General features: G+C 38.7%; 1 protein-coding gene across 8 annotated transcripts in view; it reads right to left on the reverse strand.

Moving 5' to 3' along the window:
- The window catches only part of MAP7 (microtubule associated protein 7), a 154079-nt gene that overhangs the window by 37434 nt on the left and 93549 nt on the right, over positions 1 to 23096 (reverse strand). For all 8 annotated transcript variants that reach the window (XM_019732717.2, XM_074333625.1, XM_019732715.2 and 5 more), the window contains 4 exons: positions 19904 to 20005; positions 13106 to 13183; positions 1427 to 1590; positions 297 to 414 (listed from right to left, as the gene is read on the reverse strand). In XM_019732717.2, coding sequence (XP_019588276.2) covers positions 297 to 414; positions 1427 to 1590; positions 13106 to 13183; positions 19904 to 20005 — 462 coding nt within the window. The remainder of the gene's footprint in view (positions 1 to 296; positions 415 to 1426; positions 1591 to 13105; positions 13184 to 19903; positions 20006 to 23096) is intronic.

The raw sequence follows: 23096 nt of genomic DNA on the forward strand, positions 1-23096 counted from the left end.
ATTAATTAAAATAATATAGAGTTGAAACTACCATGTATACTTGGAAACCTGGCATAGTTCTCTCTTCAATAACTTTTGTAACAAATGAGAAAAGCAACCTGTGTTAAGGAAGAGAACCTTATTTTTTTCACCTCCATCACCCTCTTATCCTCAAACAATAGAAGCATCATTTAATTGTAGTTTAATTATTTCAGCAGGATTTTTGTTTTGCAAACACAAACTCAGAGGAAAGAAGCAACTGCACATTTACTGTCCAGGAAAAAAACACAGTGATTTGGAAAGCGGTCACTGTTTACCTGTATTGTGGACACTGGGGCTCCCGTGGAGAGTGCCTCCCCAAGACCACCGGTTATGCTTCTGCTTTGGCTTCTGGCTCCTTTCCATTGTACGTCGTACAACAGCTTCATGGCGTTCCTGAAATGAAACAGAGGAGCCGATGATTACATTAAACCTGGTTGGTTGATGCTTTTTTTTTTAAACTTTTTAAAAAATTTATTTTAAGTGTGTTTTTTCAGGACCCATCAGCTCCAAGTCAAGTAGTTGTTTCAATCTAGTTGTGGAGGGCGCAGCTCACAGTAGCCAATGTGGGGATCGAACTGGCAACCTTGTTGTTAAGAGCAATGCGTTCTAACTACCTGAGCTAACCAGCCGCCCCTTGACGCTTCTTTAACTTAAGCAAGAGTGGAGTAAGAGGTAATACTTAATTTGACCTCAGTACTCCTCATCTATTTCCTATCTTTACACCTTATTTGAAGGTGAGAATAACATCATCTTGGGAGGCTTATTGAAATCATTTGGTCTCAGTTGACAAAGCCCTTGGTATACAGTAGGTGCCTAGAGAAATGACCCTTATTATTACTACTGGCAATGTGATGCTTTTATCAAGTCACATAAGCATGGCGGTGCAGGGCTTAGTTTACACCGATGCTAAACGCAGGGGGTACCACATCCCAAAAATGGCATTTAGAATCTGAGGATGTGGGTAATCCCGACCCCACAATTTACTGAGTCGTATGACCTTGTATGGAGGTCCATTTTGAGTCTAAATTTCCATTTTTGCCAAGATTCGAGGGTTGAATAAGGGTTTAAATGAGACCATCTAGGTGAAAATGTTTGTTAATGCTGAAGCCCTACAGAAATCCACTTCCTTGCAGTAAGGTCTTGCTACTTCAGTATAGATGAACTGATCATAAATAAGTTAGAAGCCTAGGCCAGAGAAATGGCCTTTGAAAGTTTCTGTGGCAACAGTAATAACAATTACACCATTCTCTACCTGACTTCCCGGTCACGGTGACTACCTGTAAAGCTGTTCACTCGGAAACAATTTTGCCATGCATCCAGCATCTTACTGGAAAGTCTCACAAGAAGTTTGCTGCATTTCTGAAATAGACGAGCCTCCCATCTGTGCCGCAAAGCGGCAGCTTACTTTGTCCTCCTCTAGTCGCTGCCTTCGCTTTTCCTCCACAGCAGCCCTCCTCCGTTCTTCCTTCAGCCTCTGCTCTTCTAACTTCTTCTTCCGCTCTTCCAGGTGTTTCTCATAATGTTGCCTGGCTCGTTCTTCTTTTTCTAACCAGATTATTTCTCTTGCAGCTTTAGGAAGAAAAACGAGGCAAATCAAACACGGGCAGGTTCAAAACTTGAACAGTGAGGGCCCTATAAGGGGCCCACAATTCACAAATGCAGATTCTTTGATTTTGTATTAACCAAGCCGGGTCTTTGCTTTCTTCAAATTTTCAGGGAAAAGGTTCTACTGTTAATTTTTAGCATAATTTGATATGTTAACAATGAAGTTGAAGAAGATGCACTGAATTCGACTCCTTGGGAACACTTACAGTCCTCTAATTGAATATATTATTACTATAGAATAATGCATATATATCATACACTTTGCTCTCAGTTCTGATATCAATAGGATGCCCTCAAAACCAATAATACCATCTGTTTCTCTTTTTAAAAAAACTGTGATATCCTCCAGACTGAAAGTCTGTGACTACATTTGTTTCAGCATAGCCCTGGTTCTCTGAAAGCATTTAAAGGATTTGGGATAAAATCCCAAAGACTGATAGCTGATGAAAGATATATTAAATGCCTCACAGGCATATCACACCGAGTCAGTGAAGCAATGTGAGGGACATAATATGCAGCTGATCTTATGTCTGAAGAGTTCATAATCTAGTTAGATAACACTTAACATCACAAGCCAAATGAAAATACACCAATTCAAAAAATTGTGTACAGTGATGAAATGCTTCTTCACATATATACGTTCCTTCCTCATTTTAGGGGAAAATATAGCCCCACAAAACTTTAATACAATGCTTCGAGCTATGTTAACTAAACACATCTTTAATATGAGTTATTAATAATTTAGGCAAGTGTCCAAACAAAATTTATAGCATAAACCTTGAGGACACTACATGACATATAAATTAAAATGTTTTTAATGACAAAATAAAAATTCAGAACATTTCAGTTTCCTCTGAATGTTTAATAGTAAATATTCTGCATTTCTGCTACCATTAAATCTTTCCAAAGCTTTTCATTTGAGGAGACAAATCTATGGAAAGGGATCCAAATTGACCTTACTTTTGTGGGAGGAGAAAACAAGGGCAAATTCAAGATGAGTTTGTCTTCTGAGATCACTCAGGGTGACCTGATGTTGTCATACTGTCCTCTGTACTGATCACACCAATTTATACTCTCACCAACGATATATGAAGTTCACAGGCAAAAAAAGAAACAGATCTATACCCTAAAACCTGTGGGCACGTAATATGGAACATCTATTTCTTAACACTTAGCTTTCAAACTACATAGTCTTTGACTTTTATACCCCGTTTGGAGGAAAATTTCAGATTCTTTGAGGACATGTATGAATACCTTCCTTTCCTGTAAGAGATCTAGAAGCTAACAAGACAAAATAAGAGATAAAGGATGTTTGTAAAATATTAAGAAAATATTTTAAAAAGTGGTAAGGTAAAATTTATAAAATAAGAGTTAATCAATTCACTGATTAATTTTCCTTAAATAATGTTTTTCATCAATCTACTTTGTTGATCCTGAATACCTACGGATATTTCCTCATTAAGTTCAAATTCCCCTGATTTCTAAAGTCTTACCTAATTTGGCCTTACTCTGCATTGCTCCCCAGAATAGCCTCTCCATTGTCGTCGCAGTAGACCTGTGTCCTTACTACACCTTCCAAATTAACATGTTTCTCCCCCCATCTTTGCTCCCGTTGTTGCAAATTACTTAACCTCTCTATGCCTCACTTCTGTTAGGGTAAATTGTAGGTAACATTGGACCTTCCTCATAGGTTTACTGTGAGGATTAAAAGAATAATTTCACTTAACATGGGTAGAATAGCTCTCTGCACTTAGTAAACTTTCAATAAATATTAGTTATGACTACCATCATTGTCATCATTATGATTTCAATTCAGAAAGTTAAAGGTAGTTCTTGAGGTTGTGTTATAAATCTTAACAGGGCTAGACATTATTACAATTATAATTACTTTTACCCCTAATAATCTTGTAAAGGAAGAACATATCTATCAAACCCTTATTGAGTGCCACTTCTGTTTTCTACCAGGAAGTAAAGATCCGATTGCAGAGCCTTCTTTAAACAACTGTCTTTTTAAAAGACAGAGAATACAGAGAAGAGAATAGGCAAACAACGCTGAAACAGGCAAACGATGGTGAAATATGCCTATATAACAATACTTTCGTGTTATTGCAGAGTATGCTGGTGAGTGCCAGGATTATTACCACGTACAGTTCATAAACCTTTTAAATTGAAGGATGACACATGAGATATTTCAATATTTTAATAAGAATTATAAGTTAATTTAGTCTAAGAGGTTTAGTTATTTAAAATATTACCTAAAGATGACAGATAACATGAAAGGCTTATAGCATTAAGAAATGAGACTTTTGAACACAAGAAAAAATCAACAATTGCTGTGGACTAAACTGTGTCTACCCCACCTCCACTCCCCATTCATATGTTGAAGCCCTACTTCTGTGACTGTATTTGGAGACAGAGCCTTTAATCACCATTAAGTGAGGTCATAAGGGTAGAGTCCTAATCCAATAAGATTACAGTCCTTATAAAAAAGACACCAGTGAGCTTTCTCCCCTTCTGTCTTCATGCTTAGATGCTCATATGAGAACAAAGCAGCCTTCTGCAAGCCAGGAAGAGCTCTCATCAGAAACTGAACTCTATTGGAACCTTGATCTTGAACTTTCCACCCCCAGAACTGTGAGAAAATAACTTACTGTTGTTTATGCCTCTCAGCCTGTGGTATTTCTGAGCAGACTAAGACAACTCATTCGCTAACAATCACTGATTTCACAGAGGCAGTTGTATGAAGGAATAGCACCCCAAAAAAGGAACTGCAATGAATATCATTAACCTTTACTCTTGTGAAGTTAAAAACTTCTCCTGGATTCAAAATGAGATGAAAACCCACTGTAGCCTCTAAAATGCTGGACATTAACAGGTCAATCCCATCCCTGAGCTACGGGCATCAGGATTATATTTTAATGACACTGTATGTCAGTGCCACACAAAGGAGAGCTCCACTATCAATATGGACTCCATTTAGAAACGCACAGTGACTCTTGTACTAAAAGAAATTTAAAACGAAAAGCAGGGCATTGAGGTGGATGGAGCACAGGCTCTGGCTTCACAGGAACCTGAGTCCGCCCCAGTCCTGCCACTTACCAGTTATGTGCCACTGAACAAGTAGTAACTTCTGTGGCCCTGTGACCTCAGATTGCCAAGGCACCATCTTCCTGACAGAGTGGCTGGTGGGCTCGCAGTAACATACAAAGCACTTAGCACAGTGCCATGTATATCGTAGGGACTCAGTACATGTCAATAATTATAGTGAGTGGATGTTTTTGACGATCATTCTAATTCCTGTCCTGCTACAGACAGAATGCAGCTAACGGGAAGAACACAGATAGGGCAGAGAACTCAGATGGCACGCTCTTGGGTTGGGCGGATTCCCTGTTCTAGTCACATCCAACAATCTAGTGCCCAGTCTGGTCCTTCTGAACAGGCTCACATCTGTGTGGGTGGAGTACAAATTTCACTACCATATGAAGGAAAGAAAAACGTGACACTCAGGGAATAGAGTATATTATCACTTAACCTCTGAAACATACACAATTGTTGTCTTAGTTTCATATTGAAATATGGAAGGATATGAATATGTTACTGGTAGCACTGGGTAGCAGAATAGCCAGTAATATCATGAAGAGTCAGAAAATGACAAGTGATAATATCTGAGCTTGGGTGCTGATTCTGTCACTTATTCTGTGTGATCTCGGGAAAATCAGCTAACCTCTCTGACTTCTAAATTAGAGTGTGTGTACAATATGAACTCCAAGAGCTTTTCTAATTAACTCCCTTGACTCAATTTTTCGTTTCTACCTTTGAGGATATATGCAGGATTATAATTTGGTTTCTTTCTGTTTTGATTTTTATGTTAAAACTTTAATCTTTGTGCTTTATGTCAATAATTATTGATTACATTCAAATAAATTTGTTTTCATGTTGCCATGAAAACATTGATTAACTATATGTACTAAATAAATAATAATTCTAGGGGAAAAAAAGGAATCTAATGGCTTCACCAAGCTCATCAATCAACCCTAGGAAGAAGGCTGTGGAATGGACACAGAGCATCTGTGTAGGATGTACTAATTAATTTCATTTAATAGTCAAGATGTGGGAGTGAAAGTTAACCACTAACAGTATGGAAAGTTACAGTACAACTTCCACATTAATAAGGGGACTCGTGGAATGCACACTACTTGTATCAATCCGACCCCTACATTCCCACAACACCAACCCTGCCCCTCCCATAAAAAGGGAAAAAACAAAGCTTTAAAAATAAGCTAAAAACAAATAAAACCAAGCCTATTAGTTAAGACTAAGACTTTTAGACCAATCTCAAACCCCAAACACCAAGTTATGTTTAAAAAAAACCCTCAAAACCTAAAACAAAGTGTCAGATAAAGCACGAAATAAAGAATGAGCAAATAGCTATCAGGCAAATGAAAACAAAAATGTAATAAATGTGGGAATATTACTACCAGACGAAATGGAACTAAAGGTCAAATGAGGGGAAAAAAAAGAAAAAAAGCAAAGGAGTTAAATAGCTCTCCCAAGACGGCATGGTCTAAAAGAAGAAGTTGCAATTTTAATTCAGCTCTGATGCCAAAGCCTGTACTCTCAGGTACTATACAGTATTTCCTCCATATTTGCATCTGCCTGCCCGAAGTTTCCACTTGAATTTCCCAATCAGATCCATCACATCACCTTATTGATCCTTTGTATAATTGTCCTTACCTTATGCCGGAACCTGCTCTGTTTTCTATGTTCCGATAACAGATTAACGATCTTCAAACGGGCTACAAAGTTAGGCACCTCAGGACGCTCCTCAATTTCTCCCTCATTGAATCTCTTATATCTCAGTAAAGCAGTTGAAAAAATTCCTTCCTTATGGATGCTCTAAACTAACTCAACACACCCAAACAATTGACCCCATTATTTTTACATCAGAACTGTCTCTCAAATTCTGTCTTCTTTCCAATCTTTTTGTTACTACTGTATTTATGCCCTCATTCCTTTCTCACTTCTGATGTTTAGTCTTTCTCCTCTTTGGGTCCATCCTGCATACTGTTTTCAGGGTCATCTCCCAAAACCAAATCCAATGTCATAGTTCTGCTCGAAAACCTGTTATCTCGCCCTTGTTCCCCTGTTCAACTACTTAGCTTGGCATATGATCATATACTATTAGACGCGGTGCCCTGCGTGATCCAGTCCCCGCCTTGCTGTTTCCCACCTACATGTGATCTTCCTCATGTTCCTGCCTTAATTCCAAATGCATAAAAGAAGCTGCGAAACTGTTATTCTCTGAAGCATTTGAGATCTTGCTTCCCAGCAACTGTCGTCAGTTTGGCTCAAATAAACTCTTATAAAAATTCTCTACAGGTTTGGACGATTCTTATGTAGACAGCCCAAAACACCACTTCCCATCAGGTAAACAGACTATCGGTCAAGTCTCGTTCCTCTGAAGACCCCTGGAGAGCAAGGGTACTCCAACAGCTCCAATCAGATTTCCATCATAGTACCTGTTCTCCAGGTTGTTAACTCCTCTGCTTTTATATGTTTGTGAATTCTTCCCCATATTCACAATGTCTAGCTTAGCGGATAGTTAAAATAAGTTTGATGAATAAATGAGTTAAAGAGTTAAAGGACTGCTTGACTTCCAAACCAAGTGACTTACATAGGGCCTCAGTGTTAATTCAAAGCCTTCTCAACTATTCATTTCAACTAGTGTTCTTCCAACTCACCTCTCATTTTAATATTATACTGGAGAACTGCCTGGTAATAACAAGTGTGGCCTCGCAGGATACTCACAACAATGTCTCCTGCCCCTGAGGAATCCAATGGCTTAACCAAGCTCACCAGTCAACCCTAGGAAGGGGGCCGTGGAATGGACACATAAGAGCACTTCCTACTCTGTCTTCTTCCCTGGACATTGTGACAGGCTAATGGGCCTGAGGTGCTGGGACAGCGGTTTATACCTGTGGAAGACCTTCCTTATGCATGGGCGGAAAGACTTTGAGATAAGAAAGCAACACAGTGTGAAAACTTATCTTCATGGCTAGGCTTAAAGGAATGTGCAGCCTCTGCTAAAGTAAATGGGATTTTGCTAAAGGACACAAAGCAATGGTTGTCCTTGGAATCTTTGTTACTGCCTCAACCCTAATTCACTCTCACTTCTCAGAAATGTTGCCATCCTCTTCACCGGGCTGTCTCACCAAGCCCTGCCCTGCTAGAACAGGAAGCACACACATCCCTCTCCCCCTGCCTCTCCAATCCCAGGCATCTAAGTCAATATGTGGAACCACATACCCTTCCATCCTCATCTGGATCACTATTCGCATCATGGTGAGAGGTCTGCACCTCTTGTTTTGTGCTGACACCAAGTGATTTCATGTATTATCTTCACAGCCAATCTATGAGGCACACACTGCTATTAAACTTATTTATTATGAGAAGTCTGAGACACAGAGAAGTGAAGTAACCTGTCTGACATCTCATGATAGGCCTGTGCTGGAACTGGAATTCAAACTCTGGATTGTCTGACTCCAGAAGTAAACAATGAGCCATTTGCTAAAACATGATTTGGAACACCTCCCTAGTATGACTAAGCTCCTCCTCTAGATTGGGACAAGTTGGTCACCCATTGTGACGATCCTGACCTCCTTCTAATGTCAGTCTTAGCCTTTATCATCACCTCTTTACAAGAGCCCTTACTTTTCAGGTTTTAAGATCTTTTCATCTTTAGCCGGAAAGGCAAAGCAAATTTGAAAGAAACAAATAATGGCTGCTTAGTCATAATGATTCATTTTATGTTAAAGCTTCAGCCTCTGAGTTACCTAATCCATCCCACAACAAGCATTTATTCTTTGCAGTCCTGAGCCTGACTCATGATATAGCTGCTTTGGTATGTGCTAATCTCCATATCCCTCCCACTCACGTGTATTCAGATCCCTGAGCTGTTCACAACCTGCCTGACCGCCTTCGGAGCTTTCGTGCACTACATTCATTAAGTGACAACTTGAGGAAACCAGGTGCCAAGCTTGACCATAGATCTGCCAAAGTTGTATCCAGTAGAAATCGGGATTAGAAAGAACGCTTTCCCAAAGTCCATCCCTTTTTGGGGGGTAGCCTTGTCAAAACCAGTGACTGTCCTAATCTGTGAAGTGTGACATCAGGGGCTGTTTCAGCATTATTGGTTGTTTACTAATGAATTCTAACTTCCCTATCAACATTTTGAGATAAACATTCTAAGCCAGATTGAAATGATCATTTATTGCTTGACTACACTCATTAATACTGCTGTCCCCGAGTTGACAACACATTGAGATTCAGGAGAAAAAAAAAAAAAAAGGCAAAGTACAAAAGCTATGACTGGCAGGGTAAGGAAGTCTGGGGAAGTGATCTGAGAAAAAAACTCAGATATAATTTAATTGACGTTTGAGGGTCAAAGTCCTTTTTAATATTATCTTATTGTTGTTTCTAATATGTCACATTATTATAGATCTCTTGTACAGCTCTGAACTTGGCTACGAATTCCAATATGAATGATAGATTTTATAAGCTTAAATTTTTCTTCATGAGCTGTATGAGACAATTACACAATTCTTTGATAATCTTTCATGATTTATAGAATCCCAGAAAGCCCTAGTGGGGAATGTGACTCTATTTACATCAATTCCTAAAACTTAATCTGTATCATCTTCAAAAAGGGAAGCACTATATCTCCATAAATTCCGAAGAGTATTTGTCTGTTAAACATTCCTTAAATACTCTGTTGAATTTTGTCAACATATTGTAAGACTATTAGTTTTATAACACACAGTATATGAAAAACAAGCAGTTTTAAGGCAGAACTATTTTAGAGATTATCTTTATATCCTTGTTCGTCTGAGAAAATGCTTAGGAATTTAAAACTTGTTTGAACTATTGTAAAGGCGTATTACCTGATAATTTGGCAATGTCTTAACTAATTCGCAGTATAACTGCCGCATTCTTTTGTACTTACATAAAAATGCACAAAGTGACACTATGTGTCAAGACACTGCTCTGGGTACTGGGCTACAGAAATAAAAAAAACTACCCAAGTCCTTTCTCGTATGGAGCTTATATTCCACTGGGGGCAGGCAGATAATAAACAAGTCCCAAACATGAAGAATTACACCTGATTTTATGTGATAAATGGAAAAATAATGTAGAAAGAACAGGTCACATGACATAATCCTTCCATAAAAACATGGACGTATGACTCAGAGGTTTAACCCGCAGAAAGTTATTAATAGGTCCTTCCCGTTTGCAAAACAGTACAAACATGACATGCCACCAAAAAGAAAACAGAAAGAGCTCTCTTCTCCCTCTCTGTACCTTGCTTTTTAAAAAAATGTGGCTTGCAAATAATCTTTCAATGTTAATTCCAACCTACATCCAACAGTGAATAATCAACCTCATTAGCCAATCACTTTAAATTTTGCTTTGTTGGAATTTCTCGATTGTATTCCCCCTCCCTTTTTTTTAACTTGGAAATCTTTAAAGTTCGTAATATTGATATTACCAGCTGTTTTGTTTTCAAAAATTCATGGCCCAAAGATCCGCTATTAAGTAACAGTCCACCCCTCTTCAAAAAATATTCAACTGCTACCACAGCTTCTGCAAAGCAAAGTTTGTGGGTAGTTTGTCAGGTATGCCCTTTGATTTTCTTCTAGTACTAAAGATTTCTTAGAAATTACCCATATATATTCTAAGGCATAGCTTAATTTTGATGCTAGATTTTAGATGACTCTTCTACAAATGTACATATGTGCATTTGCATGTATATTTGTATATTTATATTTATGAAGATTCAACGGAGACTCTTAAGACAGTTTCTACTACCATGTTTCCCTGAAAATCAGACCTAACTGGAAACTAAGCCCTAGCATGATTTTTCAGGATGACATCCCCTGAACATAAACCGTAATGAGTCTTTTGGATCAAATATTAATACAAGACCCGGTCTTATTTTCGGGGAAACACAGTATGATGGTTTAAGGGGAAAAGAACAGGCCAAAAGACAGTCACAACATTTAAAAATACAATACAATTAATGCAAAGAAAAAATCAGAATTGATGTATTTCATTAAAATCATGATTGCTAAGAATGTAAGGAGAGATGAGATCAGAATTAAGGAAAACTACGATATTTAACATGGCAAGGATAAGAAAACAGAGGAAGACTGTATATGATACACTAGCTCACCAGAAAAGTTGTGATAATGGGATAATATAATAATCGATATTTACTTTGACCCACATAACAATCTGAGGAGCATGTTGGGTGTGTTTCCAAATGCCTTCTTCTCACTTGTGCTTGCATCACTGCTCTCCAGTCTTCTTCATCCTTTGGTTGGAACTCAGGTGGCACCTGACAGCCCCAGGCTGGGTTAGGTACTTCTGGGGGTTCTCAATGCCCCTGTGTGTAACTCTTCAAAACCACCCTGTATTATAATTGCTGTGTGTTCATCTGCCTCCCCATGGACTGCAGCTAGCCCGACAGGGTTGGGTCTCAACCTTTATTCATCTTTTTAATGCAATACCTGGCAAATAAAGTTTCTGAATATAAAAATTAATGAGTCATGGTCTGCACCATGGGTGTGAATTGGAACATGGGGCTACAGCTTAAAAAATCTAGCCACTCAACATACAAAGCTAAGCAACTTATAGAGAGAATTTGTAGGCTCAAAGCGGTAAGTTTTAAATTTGATAGTATTAGAAGTGAAATCATTTTTATTTGACCAGCATACTCATGCTTTCCACCAAAAAATTAATAATGCTTCGCTTTGAAAGACAAAGAAACCCAAATGCAAAGGGACGAGTTAATGTGTAAAATTAATTCACGGTAGGATTTAAATCATAAAAGAGTAGGCTGATGCTATGGAGCTACTTCCACTCAAGCAGACATGAATCCACATTGCACCTCTAAAGAGACATGTAATAGTATAGGACCTGACCCAACTGGGAAGGCGTAAAGAGGGGAGAGGGAGGGCACAAGTGGTAATTATCAGATGGCTCCAAGACCAGAGTGCAAGCAAATACCAATCACCCCAGAGCAGTAGTTAGTTTGTTCTTTTTGCTCATCCGGACCCTCTTTCTGCTTCAGTGGCTCTACCTTTTCCCTCTTTCTTGGTTCTGGCCCACTTGTCAAACCAACGTTGACTAGGGAACAGTGGGCACAGTCCACACAAGTGCTCTCCAGACTGCAGAGGAGTCTAGGGAAGGAGGGAGCCCCCACGGCCTCAGACCTCCCTGCTCTTCAGGAACCTACCAGCCCACAGGCAAACTGCCAGGCACAGTGAACTTCCAGCCTGGGTGAAAACTCTAGGCTCAGACACACAGGAGAGTTTGTTCACTGCCAGCAGGTCATTGAAATTTGTGTTGAAAAAACCTTGGCAGCAAAAGAAGTGACTTCATATGATCATTATGGCATGGGAGAGAAAGAGGTCTGTGCTAAAATGTAAATAATGCCAACAGATTTTGAAAACCAGATTCCAGTCAAGTTCACAAATTCTGGTTTTCTTCAACAAGAATAATAAGAAAGATAGGATACAGGAGCTGGGTTCCCCAACGGGAACATTAACTCTTACAAAATGCAGCAGAACTTTAGAAAATCTATGGGTCATCCACTGAAAAGATTTTGGCAACCTAAGTCAATCCAGTTTTAAAATATCTAGACACTCCAGAAACGCTGAGACACACTGACCAGGCATTTCATCTTCCCAAGGTATATAAAGACAGTACCCTGTTTTAGCTACTTAGCATAAATGGACATCAAAGTAAAGGAGGCTTCGGCACCAGCATCCTTGCTCGGTGTTCTAGAAGACTGTGACTGCTGAGTGCTCTGATCTCGGCTTCCGGGTAAGCTAGTCCTGTGACCCAGCTCTCTAGGTGACTCAATGGCAAATACTGCAGTTGCGAACCTTTCACAAGGGCCTTAGGTAACAAAAGGAAAATCAGACACCTCAGCACAAGGTCTTGTGCTTTTCCTGGCAGCAAACTGGCAACATCTGTCTATAAATTCAACCGTAGCATTATTTTAACATGGAAAGCAGTAAGTGCCCTAGCAGTGTATAGTCTCATAACTATTCACATAAGAAAGAACCATATGCTTACCATCCTTGTATTTTTGAAGCTGTAAAATGTAAGCTGAGCCATCATGCCTCTCAAATATACATGCCCTCCAGTGCCACATTAAACTGTGATTACAATATAAGAAGTAAAGGTGACCCTAATCCTGGGCCAGACTTTATTGTTGCTTAAAATGTAGTCTTATGTTTATATCACATATCAAATTATGTTTTTCAATCCATCTGCAAAACTCAAAAGGCATGTAGACAGCATGGGTATTATAATGATATCCAACTGCTCGGTGTTAAGCGTCCATTACCCTAGAGGGGAAAAGCACCATTTCAACAACAGTGTGCCAGAAAGATCAAACAAGAGCTGCAGATACCTAGCTGCTTTTCCCGCTCCTCACGTCGCTCCCGGGCCAGCCGCTGCCGATCATCAACCCGTAGCACAGGTGGAGGGTCTGAAAATGACATAAAAAACATGAGAGGAAGAGCAGATTAAAAAAAAAAAAAAATCTAATGATATACACTGATAAATATCTTTTTGTCCAGTAAATTTGATGAATAAAATATTACGTCTTATAACAATTAGTACACATGACTACAGTTTCAGTGATACAGTTTTATATAATTTTGCTAAGAATTTGCAAGCATTTTTCTTCTATCTATAAACTTTCTACAAAAGAATAGAGTCTAAGAGCTCTTATCACAAGGAAAAAGACCCATTTTTTTTAAACCTTTTTTCTACTGTATCTACATAAGATGATGGATGTTAGCTAAACGTATTGTGGTAATCATTTCACAATATATGTAAGTCAAGTCATTATCTTGTACATTTTAAACTTATACAGTGCTGTATGTCAATTATACGTCAATACAACTGGAAAAAAATAAAAATAAAAAGACACAGCAAAAAGTTATGTAAAAACATAACGTAACTGTAGCCTTTTGGCTATTTTCATCAATCGATATATATGATATTTTGAGTTCCTAAGCCACTGAACTTCTATCATTTTTATGCATTGAAAGGTCTGTCCCTTAATAATAAATAGACTCACTCCTAAGTGCAGTTATTCTGAATAGATGTTCACAAGTTAGATGTGAAGAGCCTGGCTTGAGTCAGACAGGCATGAGTTCAGTTCCTGCTCTGTCACTCACTCGCTGTGTAAGTTTGGCCAAGTTGCTTACCCACCTCTCTAAGTCTCAAGCTATGACATGGCTTTCATGGGTTTTTACTTAGTACCTATACCATGAAGACACAATAGACCTTATCTCACATCATCAGAAGGATTAAATAAAATAATGCTGTAACAGCGCTGGGATAGCACCTAGCCCATGATATTATAAGTTTTGGTAAATCCATTCATTCCCTGAACACATGAACATCTACCACACAGCAGGCATTCTTCTATGTGCTGAAAAGAAAGGAGTCAACAAAAAAGATGGAAATCTTTACCCAAATGGGGTTTGCTTTCAACTCAGGGAAAATTTACTAAACAGGATAAATAACTAAAATATACAGAATGAAGAAAAGGGAAAAATATATGGTATGTTAGGCTGAGATAAATGTTAAGGAGACAACAAAGGAATAAAGGGGGTAGTGAAATGGTAGGAAGGGGATGGTGAACATTTTAGATAGGGGCCAAGGGCAATCTCACTGTGATGGTAACTTTACATGGAAAAAGGTGACTGAAGTCAGGAAGCCAGCCGTGCTGGAAGCCAGAAGATGGAAAACAAGTGCAAAGGCCCTGAGGTCATGAGTACCTATGGTGTTCAAGAAACAACAGGGAGATCTGGGCCACTGGAGTAGAATGAGATCAGTAAGTGATGGGGCCAGAGACACTGGGGCCTGGTGAGGCTTTTGGATTATACTCTGAGGGGGATGCCACTGGGGGTTTCAAACAGAGGGATACACTCTTTGGTTCATTCAGCCTGTTCAATATAAAAAGTAAAACAATAGTAACTATGGTGATAATAATTACATTTAAAATCAGGTTTATTTTCCCCTCTTCTAGAGTGACATCACGATTTTCAGATCTTATGTTAAAAATAGAACCATATTGAAATGATTCTTTAGGAGCATATTAACTCAGTTGGTTAGAGCGCGGTGCTCTTAACAAGGTTGCAGTTTCAATCCCCACATGGGCCACTGTGAGCTGCGCCCTCCACAACTAGATTGAAACAACTACTTGACTCAGAGCTGATGGGTCCTGGAAAAATACACTTAAAATAAATCAAAGTTAAAAAATAAAAAAAAGAAATAATATTTTAGTGACAACATGATAGTACTTCAGCAACAAATTTAAAGGCTTGCATCCCACATGCCTCCTAAACTTCACAGAATTTGTATATTTAAGGGAAATAAAAACTGCCCATTAGGACCCTGCATAAACCTGGCAGCCTGCAGGACTGGGTGATATTTTATGCTTTTTCTCTGCTTTAAGGTATGTTTTTTTAAAACATTGGCGATATGAACCCCTCATTAGTTCAGACTCATTATGATAATTATTTTTCAGATTTACTAATCATTTAAGAGGTTTCATTCCCCCCCCCTTTCTTTAAATGTAGGAAAATATAGCCCCTGGTTCCAAAAGGTTTTCTTCTGACACTAGAAAATGGACACGCGGACTCTCCTCAGGTACTTTATTAAGGGCCATGGGAGGGGGGTAAGTATTGGTAAAAGGAAATGAGAGTCGTACCAAAATGGTATTTTGAAGAAAGAATGAGCTGAAAACAAAAGCCAAAAATGAAGTTAGAAGAAAGGTTTTTAACAATGATTTACTACTTAAAAAAAATTCCTTAATGAGTTTTACTCACTCAAAAACTTTTATTTAACTGTAAAACCTGACAACCATCTTTATTATAAAAGCCAAGCTTGTTTTCAAGTACATGCTAAATTTCCCACAAAATTTAAAACATTTTTTGAAAAGAAGACTTAATAACATATGGGACACATGCACAGACACACTCACCTGCAACACCTAAGAAACAAGGCTGTCTGCACTGCTACACAAATATATAAAGTAATCGCTATAAATAAAGCCAATGCTTAAAAGTACAAGAATTCCTACTGGCCTTCTGCTAAAATGACAACCACGACTGACTTGGAATTCAATGTGAGGACGTTAAGCATGAAGGCAACATTTCAGAAGTATGAGATGCACAGTGACCATGCTGTGCTGGATGATTTGGGTTGATTTAGGAACCTGGCACTAAAAAATACTGAACTGTAGAGTGAAAAAGATGTTTAAAGTCTGTAATCCTTCTGATTACATGAATAAGAAATTCACTTTGGTGCTGGAATGTCTATAACCCCGATAGCTGTGACAGCTGTGAATGAGGCTGGCTGGGCAGGAGCCAAGCCTTGGCTTTATTCACTGTTGTATTTCCAGTGCCCAGGGCTGTGTCTGGCAGAAAGGAGGATATTCAGTAAGTATTTGTTGAGTGAATGAATGAATGAATGAATGAATGAGCAAACCACCTTAGCTAATTTTCAGAGCCTTTGTACTTCCATTAACATGCACCAATGGAGCAAACCAACAGCAATCTTATACTTGACAGCAGACTTTTAAAAACACAAATGCTAGCAGTTACCATTTTAAGTTTTAATAACTAAAACTAGTTAAAAAACTTATCTTTAGACACAGGTTTTCAAAAAGGAAAAAATACAATTGAATAGTTCCAAGTCAATAGTGGATTTTCTATAATTCTTTGTCTCCCTCTCATTTCTACCCTCACATCACTGCTCCTTGGAATAAAACCAAGGTATAAGAAGTAATTTAACATTATGAAAATTCCACATTGTTTCCCAATAGATGTAACATTGTTGGAATAAAATTAAGTTATTGATTCTCAGAAGGAACAGTTTAAAGGGAAACAGAATTTTGGTGTAAGTAAACTTGCAGCTGTACTCTGCACTCAACCTCCTACCTATGATGATTAAAGAGTAGGGTGACCACTCAAACTTTTAAGAGTGAAAAGGAGTGCTATTAATATTGTCTTCAATGACATGGATAAATCTGGACTGTCTTGCAAAATTGGAACTAAAGAATGATTCTCGAAGATCAAGCAAATCAATCACATCTACAAAACTTCTTTCTGAACTACTGTTTACACAATAAATAACTTCTGTAAGGGATTTGCATTTTACGAAGAACTTTCATATATATTATCATTTTATTCTTCACAATAATCTTATGAAATAGTCAAGCATTTACATCACTCAATGAAGAGTTATTATGCTTATTTCCAAATGAGAAAACTGAGGGAAATCTATGTGACTAAGGAAGATGGCACAGTTAAGTATCCACGCTAGAGCTGAAAACCAGATCTCTAACTCAATCTGATGCCCCCTTCCACCCTATGGCACCAACAGAGTCATCAGAATGGCATGATGGAGCAGCCAGAGAGGGGCTAAAACATTCCAAGTCATGCATGCCTCTGTGAGGGAAAATGATTTATAGACAACAAACTAGAATGCAGTTTTAGTGACTCTTAAAGACTTATGGTGGAGGGTAGTAGATGGATAGGAATTATGAAGGATTTTTAATGAAATTGAGTTTCTGCTTTTCTCAGGTATGCAAAGTTCATTAAGAAAATACAATGTTCTCTTCTAATTTGGTCAAGCTCTGAATCATTTGGAAGCAGCTGATGGAGTTCTGTAGATGTGGACAGATCTGTTACTTTACAAACTGTCTCTTTTGGTCTGGGTTGAAGTACTCATAGCTGAAAGTACTGGTCCTTCCTGGATAACGTGAGATATTGTGTGCCCATACTTATAAACACCATGAGGGCCTTCCAAACATGTTTTAAAGATGAAATATTAATAATTCGAATGTGAATAGATGCTCTCTAAATCAAAGAGATATTCTAGAGATTTCTAATGAGTTTAAAGTATCAGAAGGAAATGTAACTATAATTTACTTGATTAAAAGAGACCCTGAGAAATCATTTGGTCAGGACGCCCATATCTGGTGAAGGCAATATTCAAAATATCCCCAAATTTACCATGTACTTCATTTTAAGTTCTAGAGAATGAAAGTTAAACTGCTCTAGACAGATATTCCCATGACTCATATCCGATAAAAATCAAAAGGTTTTACTCAAGTCTAGTCCTCCAACATGGAACCTCTTATATTATCTTTCGGAGATAGATAATGGTGGTTTTTAAAGTAAAAGTCTTTTGTGTACCTTTGCTAATCTCTATGTACAAGAAAGCAGACCCAAGAGTGCTCAAAACATACAATTAGAAATGAAATGTCTACAGAAACTCATAGACACAGACAATGGTTTGGTGGTTGCCAGAGGGTAAGGGGGGTGGGGGTGGGGGGTGGGAGATGAGGGTAAGGGGGATTGAATATATGGTGATGGAAGGAGAACTGACTCTGGGTGATGAACAATGGGATTTATAGATGATGTAATACAGAATTGTACACCTGAAATCTATGTAATTTTACTAACAATTGTCACCCCAATAAATTTAATAAAATTAAAAAAAAAAAAAGAAATGAAATGTCTCCTCATTTAACTTGACTTTAGCAACATAAATCAAATGACTCTATAAAGAGATGGCCAATTAGGAAGGAGGCTCTTTGGCCTCCGCTCTCTCTCTGAACTCTGTGCAGATCTATCACACTAGAAATTCTGCATGAGAATTATGTATTCATGTATTAGTTTGCTCCCCCATAATGTCAACTAGAATATAGAGATAATGTCTTTTAATAATATATCCCTACTACCTACACAGGGCAAACATCAGATGAGTAAATGAGTATCAGGATATAAAAATATAAATTGCACAGTAAAGAATGGCAGAAATTTTCATTGGAAATTTCTGAATTTCAGAATGGTATGAAAATTGATTAGAGTTGATTTAATGGTAGAAAAATTCATTAGATGGTTGATGGGGAGAACAAGGAGAAAATAGTATTAGATGAACCATTTAGCTGTATTCAATTCTCATGGCAGAACAAATGGGGTTTTCATGCTCCAGAACTATTTCCACACGGGTCTCACTGAGGACAGCAGGCGCTTACCAGTATTGGCCCTGACAGGCTGGGGGCCCGGCTGTTTGGTTCACACAGTATCTCTCACAGTCCCAGGCATAGACAACTACTCAATAATTATTAGATGATGGCTGGGTGGTGGGTGGATAGATGGACAGATAAACGAATGAATGAAAAGGCAAATCAACTAAATGGGGAAATCTCAGCCTGCTAATTAAAACTCCGCTGAAGTTACACATTTTCCAGTAATGGCTGCTCATGCAGTGCCTGCAATAGTATTTGTTACTTGTCTTTCTTCTGAGTGACAGGCTGGATTTATCAGCTCTGTTTAAGACCTTTTCCACATGGGAAAAATCCCCACAAAAGTAGGTATAATGTGGGAATGTCTTCTATGAGGCTAGGTGCAATTATAATATTTCGATCTTTATTCTCGCTGATTCCTTGTTCTTGAGAGACTTTGGCCTTAGATGCAGCACAAAGTAGGCTTCCAAGACCCTCATGGGATGCTCGATTTACCTTTACCTTCCATTGACTGTCTCTCATCATCATACTGTACGTTACTCTCTCCCAAGAATCACACAATGGTTGTTGGATACCTGCAAGCAACTGCACTGTCTATCCAATTGGGCGTATTATGTTTATAGACTGTCTGCTTCTTTGTATCACCGAGTGCAACAGGCCATAAATCACAGCCTATTAAATTAAATTACTGTGTCGGCACACAATCATTGTGGGGATGGAGAACAAAAACATAATTCTATACCAGCTTTGCTATGTGTCAAGATTTCCTTAAATGGGTTTTGAAAAGGTCATAAAAAAGACATGCAATAATGCTGGCCGTACAGGTACAAAAAAATTGTGTTGTAGCTATCATTTCAAACGAGAGACTAAAATTATTACCTCTTATATACTGCTTGACAATAAACAATGCATCCATATACAACATGCTATTGATTGTCAAAATGATTCTGTGAGGCAAACAGGGCATGCCTTAGTCTCCATTTAAAAAAGAGAAAAATTAAGGCATTGAGAGGTTCTCTGACTTAAAGTCAGACGAGCCAGTATGAGGGTGTGTTTTGGTGTCAGGACTGGAACCATGGTCTCTTAAATTTTAGCATGACTTCACGGCTTTTGGAATAACCTCCTTTTCCCCACGGCAAAGGCAACACATCATACCTGGCTTATTTCCTGAGTGGTTGCTATTCTGCCCTGAAATAGCAAAGGAGGGCTTATTGGAGGCAGCAGTTTTCTTCTCGTGCACTTTGTAGCTCTCAGGCACTGCACAGATGAGACAAAAGAGAAAAGACATATTTAGTTTCTTAAAATCTATTCAGAAACTTTCACCTATTCGATATTTACTGTTAACCTTTGTATCAGGTACTAGACTAGATTCAGGCAATAAAAAGGTGAAGCAGTTACAGCCTCTGTCCTCCAGGAGCATACTGTTCATTGAGAAGGACCCAGGGAAAAATCGACAGCCTCCGCTCAAGTGACTAATGTTGTAGTAGTGGCGTGACCAAGGGTCAATGAAGTCGTCTACCCTGCTATCCCAGTTCACACATAAAGCAACCACGTGGAAGCAGGATTGGAATCTAAAGTCTCTGATCTTAATTCTTCCAAAGTTCATGCCCTTGAGTTTCCCTAACTCCTACCCTGTGCTTTAAAACCAGCTCTGCCCAGTCTTCCCCGTCCAGGAAGGCAATTCCATTAGGAAGTAAAAAATTCCAAGAACATGACCAAGTAGGTCACCAAAAGAGAACCAGGAGATACAATTTACTAGCATTTTGCAAAAGCCTCTGACAAAAGTTCAGTAACAAAGATGATTATAGAGACTAAGGAAAACGCGTTCTAGGAAAGGAAGAAAGGGCAGAAATCCCAGGCAGTTCTCTGTTAGAGCAAGCAGAGAGTTCTCCAGGACCAGGCAAATTTTTCTTTACACATATTATTACTTTTCTGAGGATATTTTCTCAGGATGGTTAAAGGATGTTTCCTACTGTCTCAGAGAGACATCATGTCAAAAACCAAGCCCCTGAGTTTCCCTAACTCCTACCCTGTGCTTTAAAACCAGCTCTGCGCGGTCTTCCCCGTCCAGGAAGGTAATTCAATTCTTCCAATTGCTCAGGCCCAAAGCCCTGGAGTCATCCCTGACTTCTCTCCTTCTGTCACTTCCCACGTTCAATCCATTAAGTTCTTTCAGCTCTACGTTACAAACATCTTAGCACCTGTATTGCTACCTTTCTGACCATCTCTTCCCTCGTGACTGCAATATCCTCTTAACTAGTCTATCTGATGCCACCACTGATCCCCTTCAGTGTGGTTTCATCGGAGAAGCCAGAGTGATCCCATTAAAACATGCCATGTCATTCCCCTGCTCACCCCCCCCAACAACTCCCATCCCACTCAGAGTAAAACACAAGGACCCTACCATGGCCCAGAAGGTACTACATACATGGTTTGGCCTTTACCTTGCACGACTTTCCCTCTTATCCTGCTCTACCCATACGGACTGACATACTCAGTCCACCTCAGAGCCTTTGCATGTACCTGACATGTTCTCCCTGATATCAACATGGATTTCCCTACACGTCCCTTGTGTCTCTGCTCAAAGGTGACATTGAAGAGTCCCTTTGACTTATTTAAAATCGCACCCCCATCATCATCATTGCCCCTCTTCCTTACCCTGTTCTGTTGCCCTTGCCCCCTGACGTATTAACATATTAATTATCTCCTCTATTAGGCTGAAAGAATTGTATATTATCTAGAACACAGATAATCATTTGCTCAAGGTTTTTGAACCTGAAAGGGTGTGATGACAATTGTGCTTCAGAAAGACTGAATATAAAAATGGTACCCAGGATGTACTTTAAAAAATTACTAAGTTTACCTTGACCTCTGAATGGGAAATATACCAAGGTTTTGTAGCTCTCTCTCAGGTACATAAATAATATTAGGTTGGTGCAAAAGTAACTGTGGTTTTTGCAATTATTTTTAACCTTTTAAACCACAATGACTTTTGCACCAAACTAATAGCATTAGCTAGCACTGAGAATCATACACTAAATAGCAAAAAGTATCTTATACAACTGTTTTAATATTGTCCAGTTTCAAACTATTTGTTTGCTTTAAATAATAGCTTCAAACACATTGATTGGTTTAAGTTTTATATGCTTGAGTTTTCTTTGCCTTATTTGCAAGGAAAGGTCTGTAAAGATACGGTCAGAGAATGGGTAGATAACAAACAAACAGCAAAAGGCCTGAAATCAGTGGTTTCTAATAGGACTTTGGTACTTGAGGAAATTTTACCAGGCAATTTACCACTGGAAAAAGGGCTATATTCTGTGTGCACATACTTCATGCTGGGGGCTGGGGGCAAATCAAGGTGGATATGAGTGGAGCCAAGATAAGCCCTGACACTGATCTAGAAGAGAAATCAGAAAGTGTGATGGGTTCTGTGATGCTGTAACATGTGCTCTCATCCCACTTGCCGAAAACCAGTTGCCCGTGATCACTATGCGGCAGGGAAAGCCCATCCTAGCTAGTCTTGGCTACACAGTCTCAGAACTTTAGAGGCAGCCCCTAAAGGCCGAAAAGTAATTGCACTGGGAAACTTGCCCCTTCTTCTGCATGTTAATCTTCTTAAAACTGCTCATAAAGAAGGGAATACTTAAGAAAGACAAACAGAAAGGAGTGCCACCCAGATTTGGAGTGTTTTGATTATAATTTTTCTTTTCATTATTAGCCATTTCCAGTACACCACAAGTAAAGCCCTCGTTGGTAAGCTGCTTAAGGGCTCTTCTGTTTATTGTTTTCAGTTAACTGAAGATAATCAGGAACATGTATTTTGAATAGATTTCAAATGTATTCCTTTCTTTCTTGACTTGGTATATTGGACATAATTAAATCTTTCTCTGGTGACAGTACCTGCAGTGCCCTCGGGTTCTGACAACACACATCATCCTGAGTACTACGTAACACTGGGCCATGAAGGAGATGAAAAAGATCACAACACATGTTCAGTACAGATGACTTTTCCAAATAATCCTCGATAAAAGATTTTATTTTGGTGGTAATTTGCATGATTGTTTTGAACCTCAAATGTAAAAATAAATTTGAGTTAAACTAGGTGTCTGGCTACTTGAATTCTAAGCTACCTATAACTGACTTACTGGCGTCATTCTAGTTGCACATCTACCTGCTCACTTTATTATCATCTGGAGCTCAGGAATTCACTTTCATCCTGGAAGAGCTTCTGAGTCCTACTCATAACAAGACAAACTTGAAATCTATCTTAAAAAATGTTCGATGTTCATGTAAAACTGATAGGTTAAATTTAGTAAACTACATGTAATTAAAAAACCTGTCAGGCTGT

Source organism: Rhinolophus sinicus, linkage group LG05, assembly GCF_036562045.2.
Source record: "Rhinolophus sinicus isolate RSC01 linkage group LG05, ASM3656204v1, whole genome shotgun sequence".
Classification (NCBI taxonomy): domain Eukaryota; kingdom Metazoa; phylum Chordata; class Mammalia; order Chiroptera; family Rhinolophidae; genus Rhinolophus; species Rhinolophus sinicus.